Genomic DNA, 16,562 nt, shown 5'->3' with positions numbered 1-16,562 from the left:
GACCCTTACTTAAGTTATTCAATACCAACCCTTTTTCTATTAATAGTAACCTTGACCTTGATCCTAGGGGCCTCAAATGCATTCCCATAAAAGGTCTCCATAAATTCTTTGTATATACCAAGTTTGGTCTCTTTATGTCAAACCTAGCTAAAATTATTCAATACATAAGGCCACTTTGACGCTGCCCTAACACCAGCCCGCCCGAACAATGACGCAAGTCATTCAAATAACTTGTTTTCCCTTTATGAAAATGTGGTTAGGACTATAAAAATGTACCTTTCAAAAGAAATTAAAAAAAAGTTAAAAAGAAAAAAAAAAACATTCAAGGGCCATAATTTGTATTTAGGGCTAACATGGAGTCATGTTCCTTGTTTTGAGATGGTCGTCAATAATTCTGCGAAGTATTAAGTGCATTGAATGAAGGGTATAGAAGTTTTTTATTAAAATCCCAACTTGCCCTAAAACTTTAACCTAAGTCAATCAGGGGCCATAACTTGTATTAAGGATAATATGGAGTTATGTAACCTCATTGTGTGATGGTCCTGAACAATTGTGTGAAGTATTAAGTCAATTGAATGAAGAGTATAGAAGTTATCAATAAATATCCCAACCTGCCCTAAAACTTTAACCTAAGTTCCATAGTCAATCAGGGGCCATAATTTGTATAAAATATAATATGGAGTTATCTAACCTCATTATGTGATGGCCCTGAACAACTGTGTGAAGCATTAAGTCAATTGAATGAAGGGTATTGGACTTATAAGTGAAAATCCCAACTTGCTCTAAAACTTTAACTTAACGACGCCGGGGCGAGTAGTATAGCCCTCCCTATTCTTCGAGCTAAAAATGAACAACATTGACATTAGAAAAAGACCACCATCAATTATTATCACTTTGTTTAACAAGATAGTATATTGAAGGTGAATGTTTATTTCTTTGTCCAGGGTTATCCTGTGACCAGTAAATCTTTCCATTTGTTTTACAGTCAGAGGACTTTAAATTAATAGCTAGATTTTCATACCTGCCTTTTCATCCTTTTTTTCCACCACCCCTTAAAACTTTATTGACTCTAATAAAATGTTGATCTAGGGTCTGTTTTTGAGTATCGGTCCGGTACAGTTCAGGAACAGCGTTTATTCACACCTACGTTGTCAAACTATAACATTCACATGTCAAAAACGAGAATTGTAACGATCGTGTTCATGGTTTGTCTAGAAACACATGTATATGGTCCTTTATGCTATAAGAAAGAGCATGAACACATAATCAATGGTGAAACAGTCATCAAATAAAAAATAAAACTTCATCCCCCCATTAACAAAAAAATGAATTAAAATCTAGCAAATAAATTATATTGACCGTATGCTTAATTATATCGTAGTGAATCGGCATCATGTGAATTCAAGACATTTTTTAAAATAATGGAGTCCAACTTCTTTGTGGGTAGACACATTGGAATAAACAAGAATGTTTAATTGTACACTTTATATATTTGTTTTCTGCACATAGATCTACAATAATTTATTACTAAAACATGAAATGACACCATCACTTTCATGGTTACAAAACATAAATGGAATATATATAATTATGAATAATAACCGAATTATAAGACAATTAAAATAATCAACAATACACTTCCTGATGTCAGAGCTAACATAAAAAAGGTTTAAGGAATAAAATATTCGTCAAGTACAAACCTATGTTATTTATTTAAAACATTACGGCTTTAATTATAATTCCAACTTTCAGTCTTAATTCAATTGTACTTCTCTTCAAATTTTACTGCGCATTTTGTATGATAAATCAATCCTGAATGACGCCATGGTAAAAACTTCTCTTCAAATTTTACTGCATATTCTTTATGATAATTCAAACCTGAATGAGGCAATGGTAAAAACTATACATAACACTTCTGAACAAGGTATGATTCTTCACCCGTACAACTGTACTTTATCATTCTAGGAAATGATACTTATTCTTCATATTGCACATCAATAACTTATCTTAAACACAATCTGTACTAACCTTAAACACAATGTGTATTATAATCTAACATATTTTGTACTTATCTTAAACCGTTTTTTTTACTAATCTTAAACACAATTTTTGTACTTAAACAAAAGAAAGTCATGTATCTTAAACAAAAATTGTTTGAACCCTAAAAAAATTACTAAAAATCTTAAACAAATCTTTCGTACTTTCATTAAAAAGAATGTGTTCTTTAATCTTAAAAACAATTTGAACTAATCTTGAACACAATTTTTGCACTTATCTTAAACACACTTTATACACAGGAATGTTTGTGTGAGTATTATCGCCTGCTCAATGATATTACATTAATATTTTTTGTAAATGTACACACACATTTTCTACAAATGTGATCGTAACACATCCATAACATGATCAATGCACAAGTATATTAAAACATGCATCAATCTTTGCAAATATGTCAGCACTATTTTTATTGAAAACGTCACAAGTCTATAAAATGGTGTTTTCACTCTAATGAAGATAACATGAGAAGCTGCTTGAGGACTTTAGTTTGACTTGTTTCCCGAATTTCACCAGCTAAAAACATCTCATCCACGACGCTGTAAACCTGAAAAGACAAAAAAAATAAACACATATAAAAAACACCTAGGGATTTTCAGGGGGTCCCAGCCAGACAATTGTATCAGGTGTTCTGCATCAGGGAAATCCCTGCACAAGTTAAATTATGTTGATGCAACATTGTCACTAAACATGTATACTTTTTGTTTTCACCGGGTAATCCGGTTCCCCCACAAGACATGAACACACTCTCATCCAACATCATGCCAACGAGAGTGACTTAGTATAAGTAATCATTACTTTCTTCACAATTGTTGTAAAATACATAATGCTTAAACATAAACATGCATAGTGGTACAACATCTTACAGTGACAGTTTTTGTTTAATATTTGATAATAGATGACCTAAGCATGTCACCTTTAGCCATTAACTGTTTCTGAGCTCATTTTTTTTATTTGTGTTAATAAATTATTATTTTTTTCTACAAAATAACATTTTATTATATTATAATTTATTGTATCTTTTAATCCAGTTATAAATCATCATTATTAAATAAGGGATAATATTAAGTACCTAAATGGCTTCCAACCTATTTGAAACAGATATGGAAAATGACCTTTCACCTTCATAGTACAAAGATACATTATTGCAATGAATGAAGCATTGGAGAGCATGCCACTTTTACACAAAATATTTCAATATATTTTTTTTAAATATCTGAGGTATAAATTTATGATTTTTTTTTATGCCTGGCAGACCCATAAAATTTTGGCATCATTTCAAGCGGTCTCATGAGTAGAGAAAGAATTGTAAAAAATCTACTGAATATTTCTTAATAAACACACATTTATGCACTAGAATTTTGCCAAATAGGTCATTCCTCATCCGATTTCAGTTGATTCAATTTAGCACCAAGATACCAACGGCCATAACTTTATCTGTAAAGTATTTTCAGTTTTTTTGATAATTGTCGCCAGTAAGAGGAAATTCCTTCCATTTAATCATTGCAAAATTATATAGAGTCACCAGGTATCAACAATGGCTTAACAATGAGCTTCTCTTCATTTATACCTTGTAGAAGTTGAAGACTAGATCAAGCTCACAGACGTTGTGGAAATACTCGTTAAGGACCTCGACAAAGTTGTGTATGGCCTCAAGGTATGCAAGGTTGTTGTCACTGACATCCACACATATACAGAAGTACAGGCCTGCATACCGCCGGTACACTATCTTGAAGTTCCTGAACTGAAATACATGTATTAGCTTTTATTCGTGTAGCAGTGAATATTGGGCACAAAAGGAACAAAATTTAATGAATCACAAATGAGATTAACAGACATTCAATTAAATTCTAATACTGAAAAGTCTGACATTATGCCAAGTATATTAACAATTAAATCTTTTATTGCATTATAGTTTATCATTACTTACATATAAAGATTGCAGTTTTAACAATTGGCAGCCAGTTTACAGTTGGCAGCCACTTTATATTCAGCCATATAAAGCCTAGCGCGCTCTTCCGCAGCCATCTTATGTATGGCTGCCACTTAACAGTTTGTAGCCAGTTAAAATGAATTTCTCAAAAAATCTTTATTACAATCCAATGAATTGAAGAGAACTTAAGTAAGATATTGATGGATATCAATCAAGAATTTCTGTAACTAATTAAGGCCACCTGAAATCTGACTTTAACTGTAGTTATAGCTCACATTTATCTCAATGGTGGTCATAGTGTTAGGGAAAGTCATTGAATGTATTTATCCTAAAAAACAGCAGGGTAATTTACCTCAACAAAGTTAGTATGTTTGGCATCTCGCACTGTCACAACAGCGTGAACTTCTTCAATAAGTTTCTGTTTTTCATCATCATCAAAATGCATGTACCACTTGGCCAGTCTGGTTTTACCAGCTCGGTTCTGTATCAATATAAATCGAATCTGAAAATAAACAAATAAAAACAGTCTTGAACATACAAATCAAGAACATGTATTGGAATTTGATTGATTACGGGTCAAACAGTCAATGAGTCATAAATAAAAAAGTGGTGCTTCTGAGGACTTGAGACCTTCTAGATATATACATAAAGTGCAAGATGGTTATGTTCAATAATGCTTTGAAATAAGGTATCCGGGATTGTTATTATCATGACTATATACTATTTAAAAAAAATGATACTGAATGGAACAATGACAAAAATGTATTTTAGTAAAACACTTGACAAAAGTAATTTAATCTTAAATTTTGTCAGAAAATAATTAATAGCACATCTACATGTATTTCCAACCAATATTTTTTGTTTCTTCATTCAGATTGGCAATCATCAGAATCAGAACTTTCATATGCAATAACTTATTCACTTGTCCAAATAATTCATTAATTGTAAGCTGATTTTTATTGTTCAATTTGTTATCAATTCTTCTGATTTATATTTAATTAATAGGTTTTACTCCTATCACCTATTTATAATGTGACATTAACTTTATAGGAAAGCGAGCAAATGGTGCATGGCTATTATTAGCATACATGCCATATCCCCCGGCGGCGGAAAAATCCCCCGGAATTTCGATCCATCCCCCGGTCTCCCGGCGGGAGATAAAAATCCCCCAGAATTATAAAATAAAAAGAAATAAAATTTTTTTTTTTTTTTTTTTTTTTAGAAATTTTACATCAGGCAATAATGACAAAGTAAGTGAAAACACAGTATGTGACTGAATGTAAAGAAACAACTCCACAAGGGTGAAATGCCAAAAGGAAACTTTTACAACAAGTGATCAATTAATTTGTAGTAATTATCAAAGGCAAAGAAATATTACTCTTTTGGAAGGAAGAAATTAATAATATTTATTCTATTCTCTTATTGTCTGAAAGTCATCAAGCTGATAGAATTAAGCACAATTTTTTAAAAGACTTTGGAGGAAGGTAAATTTAATTTAATTGTCTCAAAAACATATTTTTCCAATGACATATTTTGTTCTGCAAGTGCATTACAGTATGACATGACAGTGTATCATAAGAATATGATAAATCATGACATAAAATAATTCTGTATAATGAAAAAGTTAAGAGGTTTTCAAAGCAAACTATATGTGAATACATTTTTTCGTACTTGCGTCTAAAAATACTTTAAAATTTCGCCAACTTAGACCTGCTAAAAAAATCCCCCTGAATACAACCAAAATCCCCCTGAATTTTCAGCCTTTTGAACAAATCCCCCTGAATGGTCTCCAGAAAATATGGCATGTATGTTATTAGTCATTTTTGTATCATAAGTTAATCCAGTAATTGTCCTGGTTCAGGTAAACCTGAAAGGAAAAGTGTGCCCAAAGTGTGGTTTGAACCCATTACTGCCAGAACACAAGCCCAGCCCCGGGCTAACCAACTGAGCTAACCGGGCAGCTGGTTCTTTACCCGGGTCACGGACACTACGGACCATGGACATTACGGACCAGACATTACGGACCAGATTTAGGGACACTACGGACCAGATTTAGGGACATTACGGACCATCTCCAGAAACTTACGGACCATGATTTATAATGTTTTTAAACATTTTATTCACTCATTGGTCTTAAATTTGTTAATAAAAACTTGAATATGAGTGCTCAGTATGACAATTATCTTTAATGTAACTGAAAAATCCCCAGAAATTGCCAGTTTTAAACATCAGTTTGCAAGTATTGCAACACACGTTTTCACACGTTGTGAACGTTGGCAACATCTACGCTGTGGTACAGGTATAACAGTTTTCTTACAAGATTGGATGATGAACTTGGTAAACATATAACTAACATAGATTTCAAATTTCGACAAATTTCAGTTCCAGGAATGATTAAAACTGATTAACCAATAGCTTGTGTTTAAAACATCATTTTAACATAGTTGTTATAAATACATAGGTCTTATACACCTTTTGGAATTTCACAAGATTTTATATTGAACCATTGATGTATTCGAATTTCACGGGATTTTTCACAGTTATATGGAAGATATAACGTCATACGGAGCACTCATATTTAAGTATTTATTAACAAATTAAAAACTAATGAGTGAATAATTAAAAAAAATCTATGTTTAAATCATGGTCCGTAAGTTTCTGAAGATGGTCCGTAGTGTCCCTAAATCTGGTCCGTAATGTCCGTGGTCCGTAGTGTCCGTAATTCCTTTACCCACATACACTACACTCCTCCCCATTAACCCTTTAGGCCAATGGAGGCTCTACTGCTGTTCACCGCTGCAACCATTAAAGTAAACCTCAGCGGAAAAGTAAGCCCGGTGTGGGGCTCGGACACTAGCACGGCGCTATAAATAACTCAGCCAGTCGGGTGTCTGGTTGTTACCCGCTCACACTCTAAACGGTTTACCCCACCCACCCAGCCCCCTCCTTATTACTGTATCCGATCATGACAACTGGGTGGTGATTGCATTTGTCGTATTTTGGTGCATTTTTATAACTATCCAAAATATAAATGGGAATATAATCAAACGATCTGACGATAGAAATCAAAGTTTAAAAATAATGTAAACATTACCATTTTTGCCGGAAACACTCCCCCATCAAGTGCGCATGCGTAATTGAATTTATGGTACGGTATAAATCAACAAGGTTATTGATTCGGTCATCATTGGTATGTTTATTTTTTGTTATTGTTTTTTTGTGTGTGGTTTGGTGTTATTTTAAGTTTATTTTTCTAGTGTGCAAATGTATGACGATTAGCTATTTAAGTGTTGATGAGAAATTAAGTTTTTCTTGTTAGAGATAATATGATCACGTTATGTTCAGCGTATTGATCTGACATGACACATCACCTGACAATCGGTACACCTCGGCCACGACCACACAGAATTGACCATCCCGAAGCTTTCCGGAGATGGCCGAATTGTTACAATTGGTCATATGAGTCAAAATAAAACAACTTCAGAAAAGATGTCAGGCATTATTTCAAAGGAACAGTGTTTCAGATGCTTTAAAGATATGTTAGCTTGTTCTGATGTGCTAGACGACCTGTGGGAAATACGCTATTTTGAAACTGAATGTTACTTATCAAAGAAAACAATAATTAATGTAAACAGAAATAAATTTCAAAGTGAAAGCGAAAGTAGAAATGAAGTTCTACAAGAAGACACAAGTTTAAGCAACGATGAAGCAACCGAGATGTACAATAATACTGACTGTCAGATACTTTCCGTTGAATACCATGTACTTTACAGCGAAAGTTACTCTGTACCTGTGCTCTATTTCAACTGTCACTTACCGGATGGACGGCTACTAACATTGAACGAAATATGGAGCCAAGTTCCATTAAACTATCAAGAACGGTTGCAGCAGGATAGATGGACGTTCCTCACACAAGTTGAACACCCATATCTAGGGCGGCCCTTTTACCAACTGCATCCTTGTCACACTGACAAACTTATGGCGATGGTGGCCAAGGTACCAGGGGGCGTGGCACGGAATTACGTCATCAGTTGGCTGTCTTCTGTTGGACCAGTCGTCGGACTAAATTTACGACCAGAGTATGGTATGACCCACTTAACTGTCGGTTCAAAATAAAGTGGAATCATTATTAATATGATTCAATCACCTACGCCTCTCCAAATATTCACGATAGCCCAGTGGTTGAACTTTCGCTTCGCCTGCGGAAGGTCGCGGGGTCAAACATAGGCCGTGTCAAACTGAAAGAAGTTAAAACATGGTACCAGCAGCTCCGTTGCCTAGCGCTCAGCATTAAAATGGTAGTAATGGGCAAATGGTGTACTCAGTACTGGTTAAACTCAGAAGTTGTATCCCTAGCACGTTAAACAACCCAGAGTTTGGGTATCGCACCAGGATCTCTTGTATCTCACTCTGATTCTTCTTGAAAGTATTCTGATACCTTTACTGTCACGTCTATCTCTTGTATCTTATGGTATTTAAAACACCACGATCCAAGCGGTGGTCAGACTATAATGCAGCCAATATGCACGGGCAGAATTTGATAAACTCAACCAAATATGTTCTTCGCGAAACTTCGTAATTCACTGGATTTCCATGAACAGTTGATCGTGAGACATGCATTGTTTGACAGGAAAGTGGTCAATGCTTTAGTACGTAATTCTAATATTAATATATTATATCATAAGCAAGCGTCTTTATCACAAATGCATCAGCGTCATTTAAAAAAATATATAGCTTGATTTCTTAGGTAACAATGTGACTTTGTTATTGAACTGATCGTCAATACCATCGTTAACATTGTGAAATGGCCGTCCAATGCCTAAAGGTCGCACAGTATAGGATGATGCCTATTTTTTTAAAATTCTTTAATGCATTATCATGTTTAACTAATTTGACTTTAACGACAGAACAAGACATAATTTAGGTACAGATAAAAATAATAGCCTTCATAAATGTTTTTTTTTTAAATTGATAGCTACGTTGCCATAAGTTCCCAGGTTGAAAAAGCGCTAAAACATCGCTTATATTTTTTTATCTGACTGAGCCTCGATCATATATATGCATTTTTGTGTGGTGTCCTTAACAACTTTGAGTGCTACTAGCTATGCAATTTATGTTATGCCTTTCACGAGAACAGTGACATGTGTTAAGACTGTTTTGTAATTGTTTTTCATGTATGTGCTCAGTAATAACTTTCAAAAAGAATCAAATTAAACCGACGAGAAGACTGAATTAATTAAAAACATCGGGTGGTATATTGGGAGGTGGCTTTACAGGGTTAAATAAAACCCTGGTGAAAATTAACCTCCGATGTCTGTTTTTGTTACACCGAAGTATCAGGGTGTTTGGTTTTGAATAAAACGGCTTTCTAGTGGTTAAAAGAAACTCGTAAATGTTTAAGCGAAACTTAAGCGCACATTTGAATAGTTAATGTGTATAATGTCGGACGGGAGAAGACCTCTGTGCATTGTTACATGTGTCTGCGTGGCAGTATGCATTTTGCTACTAGTGTTAACCGTGTACTTTGCGTCTTTAACATGGGATAGTAAATCAGGTATTGTATTATATTTTCCTTCATGTATTTTGAACTAATTTATCCACTGTAAGAACATTTCTCGTATGACCTGTCATGTTCACTAAACCATGCTAATAGTTGTGTGCTCTGTGGTAAAGAGTTATGTTATATATATATATATCGACTTTCGATACAAGATATAGTATTGTGTTTTTATGCTAATTTAATACACATATATTTTAAGTAATCAGATGTACAATCACACTATTGAATAAGGTGAACTGTTTGGTATCATCCCAACGGGTTTAAAATTTACAAGGTTGAGGAATCACGTGACTTCAAATGGGTTCTCAAATGGGTCACCACGGGTCACAACCGGTGTAAACAAACAAGGAAGTGACGTTAAGTTCTAAATAACTTCACGGACGGAACTTGACGTAATTTTGTGAAACGATGCAACGCTGAAAGTTTGGCCAAGGATTGCATCATTAAAATACAAGCAAATCTAAAATATTTCACACGTGTAGAAGAAGCGAATAACATAGCCTTTTGTAGGCTAAGAAGTATTTTCATATTTTTTTTCTTACATAAAAGTTTACATCCTCGTGACCCGTGGTGACCAATGTGGGAACCCCTTTGAAGTCATCTAAGTGAAATCCTAACCCTTTATAGAGGAAGAATATGTAAATTTTATAGGATAAAAGTATTGCAAAAACGCTATTTTTACCTTGAACGCTTGACAGTTCAGTCTTTCAGTTGATAAAAAGCAACAGTACAAACTGCTATAAATTTATCTATCATGTTTTTTCGGTCATTTAATTTGCATTTATTAAAGCTGCACTCTCACAGTTATATCATTTTTACAACTTCTTTTATTTTTTGTTTTGTAGAGAGCAAATATTTGCGTAAATATCTGCAAACCAATGATCTAAGTTTGCTGACAAAAATCAGATCGTAGATTTTCATATTTCCGTTTCAAAAAATGATGTTTTATGACTTAAACCGTTACTAACGGTTTATGGAAAATGCATAAAACATCATTTTCTTAATTCTATATAAAAATCTGCGATCTAATTTTTTGTCAGCAGTCTTATTTGACTAGTTTCCATGGATTTTCGCAAAAATTTGCTCGTTCCAAGACAAAAACAGGAAAGTTGTCAAAACGTTGATCAAATCTGTGAGAGTGCAGCTTTAAAACATAACATCATTCAACCTGTTCAGTGTGAAGCTTATTTTTACATTGGGTACCTTAATCACACTTTAAGCAGTCTTCCAGAGGTTATTTTTAGATCTTAGCTTTGCTTTTTGGCCCATTTGAACCATAAAACCCCTGGAATGTAATGTATGCATGTGATAGTCTTATGAAAGGTTGATACTTTTAACAGGAATTCCGGAAAAAATGGCGGTAACCAAGGAGAAATACGCCACGACGGCAGATGGCAAAGATATCAATGTGTAAGTGTATCGGACCGTAGACTTTTATTGTTTCCTTTGTACGCAAGTTTCCTTTGAAGTTCATGTATAACAGTTTTTTTATGTACATATTTATGAAATGACTTCTGCCGACCAGTTTACAGAGATTTTTATTTCGGTTTTTTTTTGTAATAATAATGTATTCGATCTAAAAAAAAGTTATCTTATGTCCAAGGTGTTTTTAGTAACCAATGTGCTTCATAATCCCTTATGACTCGTCTGATGGTTTTTCAAATCCATACAATGTCAGTTTTGATTCTATCAACACTATCGGATTTTGGAAAAGGGGGCACCATTTTCATCACCAAAGTTATACCAGCTTGACTTGGTTTATGTCGATATCTAAGAAATTAAGAAATGCTCAGACATGCACCATTTCAATTAAAAAATGCCAAAAATTAAGCCATGCATATTTAGGTTCTGGTGTTGAGACATTCTTGTACAGCAGAGCGACTATGTTATGCGTAGATTTATCATTTATCAAACTTCCGAAGAATGAGAATTGGATTTAGAGTGCATGTCTTCAGTTACGCTCCCAAGCTGTGCACCGCTAACGCAAAATCATGGAACCGCCCCTGCATACATCATGCTTTGTAGTTTGTGCGAATAAATTTCGTGCCACAAGCGTTTGTTCCCTTAGAGAATATATTGTTTTAAGGAGTGTACGGATTGCAAAACAACTACGTATTTCAGTTTTGGAATGAGTAGTACTGATAAATCCATTTCTCCCTCTAATGTTTACAGTTTTATGGCGCTTTTCAGGTACACGTTACGTAACGGACGGCAGTCTGAAGTTCGGCTGATCGACTGGGGCGCAATCATTACCCACATCCGGGTCCCTGACAAAAACGGACAGATTGATGACATCACTCTTGGATACGACACATTTAAAGGTCTATACACTTGACTTAAAGTTCGAAGTTTTATTATAAAGGACGTTTTGCAAGCACTACGAATACAGCTATTCACAGTATTTTCCATATTGTGGTATGGTAACATAACATGTACCTTTGAAATAAAACAAAACAGTCCCGGGTTGACGGCCGAGTGCGACTTGTCAATCCACTGTAACATAACTGGCCTGACCGATGAATTAGTCGGATGTCATCTGTTTTTTTCTCAGGATGAATATTCCAGGACAAGATGCCAGTCTCGGTTTGGTTATGTCGAAATTCTTTGTAAAATTGTTTGATTTAGTATTTATTTATATACATTAGAGCTTTATTCCCACAAATTATCATTCCTGTCTATACTGTCCTTGATTACAGACGGCTATGACACGAACCCGTTCTATTTTGGCGGCATCATTGGTCGCTATACCAACCGTATTGCGCGGGGTGAGTTCCGCCTTGACGACCAGACGTACAATCTTACCGTTAACAACGGCGGTAACCTGCTCCATGGCGGGAATAGGGGATTTGACAAGGTGGGACCAAGAGAGAATACACTTGTTTGCATAATATGTAGTTTGTGTTATAAAATTACTGTTTCTTTGAAGAGAATTTTTTTTTATAATTCAGTCGAAACCCGTTTGCTCGATATCGCCTGGCTCGATGTTTTCGTTGGCTCGATGTCGCTTGGCTCGATATTCTCGTTGCCTCGATATCGCTTGGCTCGATTTTCTCGTTGCCGCCCCCCTTTCAGCGTTAGATATGACTAAGTATTACACATACAATCTATTCTTTATGGATCTACTTAAGTTCATGTTTAATATAGCGTCTGTGGGAATCCGAGATCACGCAAGACGGCGTCATGATGCGGTACACGAGCGCAGACGGGGAGGAGGGGTTTCCGGGAGAGGCGCGCGTCAACGTCCACTTCCGGTTGACGGCCGAGAACGAGCTGGTTATCGACTTCAAGGCCACTTGCACCAAACCGACTGTCATTAATTTGACCTCGCATCCGTATTTTAATCTTGCCGGACATGTAAGATTGTTTTTTTTTAACATTGCTGTGTTTGTCTTGATAACCTTTTTAAAGATGGCAAATATGAGCTTTCTTTAAGACTAATATTGATTGGTCATGAAATACCTGAAACAAGGCCAATGTTTGTATTCTTCATTCGAAAATGGATCCGGGCTTTTTCTTTTACCCCTGGCCACAGTATCACAGAATTACTTTAAGTCAAATCTATGTCAAAATCTTAAATAATTTTAACATATAACATCAAAAGTAATCCAATATTGTGAATGATTATTCACTTTTTAAAAGCGCATTATTTCATAGCAAATTAATGTTTGTCTAAAACTTTGGTCCAGACCCTGAAGTAACAATTTCCTACAGCGAAAAATGTATATTTTTAAGATTTTGAATCATATTATGCTTTTATGTGGTAAAATGAGTTGAGATTGAGATTTGATTCAAGAATATTTGTTCTTTTGAGATCAGGGCATAAACTACACAGGCATGTATTTTTTCCTGACAGTAACTCAAACATTAACATCTTTACTTTCACCAGGCTGCGGGCTCTCTGGAAGGCCACACGATCCGAATGGACGCTGAAAACTATACTCCTTTAAATGAAAACAGTATACCAACAGGTATTCAGTTTCGTTTCTCATTTGAAATTTAAGATGTTTGGTCCACAGAGTATTGACTTTGCTAAACTTAAATTTATTTATGCAATTGACCTTAATTAAGATCGTGATGAATTAGTTAGGCCTGCTTTATAGCTATTAACCGCCAAGAGAGATATTTTAATACATTCGAAACCCGTTTGCTCGATATCGCTTCGCTCGATTTTTTTACTCTTTTATGTTAGCATTCCCGCTTGGCTCGAGATTTGCGAGGCTCGAAGTATTTTTGCCAGTCCATGAGATGTCGAGCCAACGGGTTTCGACTGTATACCGATTATATTTACAAATTTGTTGAGAAAAAAATAAATAAATGAGCTCTGACCTTAATGCTGTATATTATTTTTGTTTTTTTGATTAACATATTGTTAATTCTTTTACAGGCGAGATAGCTCGAGTTAAGGGGACGGCCTTCGACCTCACGACGGACACGGATTTCGCTCAAAGGCTGCCGGCAGTTCCGGGAAACGTCGGGTTCGACCACAACTTTGTGTTTGGGAAGCCAGGATGGGACAAGCACATGGCTAGGTAGGGTGCACTGTGACGGGAAAGATGTGTGTGAAACAGAGCATGTACTCTGGGGCGAAAACGGGATTTGACGTTTTAAGGGGCTTAATGTAGGGGCCTTAGCTTTTGACTTGCGCCTCTCCCCCAAAACCGAGATTTATCTGGCTTATAGTATTGGCTTGGGGGTTTGTGGGTACCCCCCCCCCCCTCCCCCTAGCAATTTTCAACAATTCCTGGTCCGAACTGGTGCATTTTGGGCGTATGTAATTACTTCTGTCTCCTCTATTGAAAGGGAAAGTGAACGATTTTGTTTGCGCCGGATGCGTTCCCGTGGATCCGCTAGTGGTACTATCTAATGGTGACTGCAGTTGCTCGTTTTGACGCCTTGTGTTGGTGACTAACTTGTATGGTGAATGTGAAAAAAGACTCTTCACTGATGGTCATTTTCTGCATATATGTATTCCGTATTTGTAGTATACCATCCAATACCTTCCGTTTTTATTGTTGATAGCATCTGATGTTATGTTGATTTATAAGAATGATGAATGTTACCGTGATGATAATACAGTCAAACCCCGTTGGCTCGAACTCGCTTGGCTCGGTTTCCTCTTTGGCTCGAACTGGATGTAAAGAACCGATTTCTTTATACTGAAGGAAAGCCATTCCGACGAGCCAACGAGGTTTCGACTGTAGATTGAAGTACATTTTCAGCCCATAATGATGAAGACATGCTCAATTCCGATTTACAGCGTTACATAGCGTTATTTGTAACTGTCGTATACAACTGCATTTTCAACCATGTGCTATTTTTTAAAACCGAGGTTTCATTTTGTTTGTGTCTGTTTATTAATTTCATAAATATACTGAAATGATTTACGAAAGTCAAACCGCTACCATTGACAGTCATGTCGTGCCAAATTAATCACTTTATTTTCCTCGGCTTTAATTCAGGGTTTATCATGCGGGTACCGGTAGACAAATGGATGTTTACAGCACGGAGCCCGGTGTCCAGGTATACACAGCCTACTATGTTGACGCACCAAAAGGGAAGGGCGGAGCTAAGTATGGACAATGGAGCGGCTTTTGCCTGGAAGCTCAACACTACCCCGACAGTCCAAATAATGTGAGTTAAAATATAATTGGATATGATTATATATAATTATATCGTGATATATATGGTAAATAATGTTTGTTCTATAAAATAATAATATAAAAAGGACGGGTTGTCATAAACTGGCAATTCTAAAATGGAAAAAATGGATAAAAGGAGTATTTTATTTTGAATGCGGTAGGATTTTTTAAGTTTAATGAAACAAACAATCGGTCAAGTTAACTTTTATAATAGGACATTATTATCTAGAAAAGTTCTTGTACCAATAGCCATGTAAATCAGTATACATGTACTTGAAATAGAGTTACAAGTATTTTTCATGATTTTTGTGGATGTAAGTTTTATTTTGTTAATAAATAATATTTTCGTCTAAAAGTCGATTCTGTTTCCATTTGCACATGCGCATAAGTATGCTTCCGCTTGGTACGATTATCATTTTGATATATATGTTTTATTTTTTTACTTTTAGCCCACATTTCCATCAACAACTGTTCGACCAGGAGAGACATACAAACAGACAACTAAATACGCGTTCAGTGTTATACGCTAGTTTAACTTTAACAATTCATTATGCAAGCGTCCTAGTGCCACAAGCCATATAATTGATATTTATATAAGTACCTAATATCTCCTACTTGTCTTGTAGTTTTCTCCTAATTATGAGATAGTATCTCCTTATAAGGACTTAATATCTCATTAGTAGGACTAATTATCTCCTAATTACAAAATACTTATTATATAACTTATTATATTATAGAATGTGGAAGTAGGATGCTTCCATAATTCTTACTTTGAATAGTTTTACAATTACATGTATAATGTTTTGTGTGGATTGAGGCAGCTAGTATAAGTCGTTAACTGATTATATTAGAACTAGGGTATGTATAAAGTTCTAATGTCCTGGAAATCCTTTAAATCCTTGAATAAAACCATTGAAGATGTATATTTTGTTCAGTCAATTGTCATTCTGAATGTCCTTTTAATACTAGTATTTCGAATTATTTCGGAAATGCGAATGCCATTTTGAGGGCTTAGCGCAAGACTTGGTACAACGCCTTATTTCTCTATACCATGCAACACCTGTTTTGCATGAAGCCCACTATTAGAATAACAAATGTATGACGACAGTTTAAACAACAATGAAGATTATTTAATATTTCATGTCACATATCACCCTTATTGAGCCGTATTACAAAAAGGTCAGGGTTCAAGGTCAATGCCACTAACCTAGTCTCGTAACTAAAACACTCGACAGCGGTGAACCAAATTATATGGTATAATAGGCTGAGCCTCCGATGAGTTTTAATTTTTGAACTATTTATCATGTACAACTAGTGTTCGTGTCACACACTGCATAAGCAGTGTGTCTCTTTATCTTAATTAAAAGTAACAACA

At 35.3% G+C, this 16,562-nt stretch overlaps 2 protein-coding genes across 5 annotated transcripts; one reads left to right on the top strand and one right to left on the bottom strand.

The window, feature by feature from the left end:
- Positions 1 to 1,470: 1,470 nt before the first annotated feature.
- LOC128208953 (AP-2 complex subunit sigma) lies at positions 1,471 to 7,868 on the bottom strand. 2 transcript variants are annotated; one of them, XM_052912696.1, is made up of 4 exons: positions 7,806 to 7,868; positions 4,341 to 4,490; positions 3,626 to 3,799; positions 1,471 to 2,602 (listed from the first exon to the last, which is right to left on the bottom strand). In XM_052912696.1, exons 1-4 carry the CDS (start codon positions 7,851 to 7,853, stop codon positions 2,501 to 2,503), a joined length of 474 nt encoding a protein of 157 aa, XP_052768656.1. In that variant the 5' UTR covers positions 7,854 to 7,868; the 3' UTR covers positions 1,471 to 2,500. The 2 variants fall into 2 exon arrangements, with proteins under 2 accessions (XP_052768656.1, XP_052768657.1); XM_052912697.1 differs by lacking the exon at positions 7,806 to 7,868 and adding an exon at positions 7,083 to 7,222.
- LOC128208952 (galactose mutarotase-like) lies at positions 7,148 to 16,110 on the top strand. Of its 3 annotated transcripts, none has more exons than XM_052912695.1 (9): positions 7,148 to 7,178; positions 10,889 to 10,958; positions 11,739 to 11,869; positions 12,245 to 12,402; positions 12,693 to 12,902; positions 13,435 to 13,516; positions 13,933 to 14,077; positions 15,008 to 15,179; positions 15,637 to 16,110. In XM_052912695.1, the coding sequence occupies exons 2-9, from the start codon at positions 10,903 to 10,905 to the stop codon at positions 15,715 to 15,717; spliced, it is 1,035 nt and encodes a 344-aa protein (XP_052768655.1). In that variant the 5' UTR covers positions 7,148 to 7,178; positions 10,889 to 10,902; the 3' UTR covers positions 15,718 to 16,110. The 3 variants fall into 3 exon arrangements, with proteins under 3 accessions (XP_052768655.1, XP_052768653.1, XP_052768654.1); XM_052912693.1 differs by lacking the exon at positions 7,148 to 7,178 and adding an exon at positions 7,325 to 8,072; XM_052912694.1 differs by lacking the exon at positions 7,148 to 7,178 and adding an exon at positions 8,856 to 9,542.
- The last annotated feature ends 452 nt before the right edge of the window (positions 16,111 to 16,562 follow it).

This window comes from Mya arenaria, chromosome 11, assembly GCF_026914265.1.
Source record: "Mya arenaria isolate MELC-2E11 chromosome 11, ASM2691426v1".
Taxonomy (NCBI): Eukaryota; Metazoa; Mollusca; class Bivalvia; order Myida; family Myidae; genus Mya; species Mya arenaria.
Note: the sequence above shows the minus strand (reverse complement) of the source record. Positions and strands in the feature narration are given on the sequence as shown.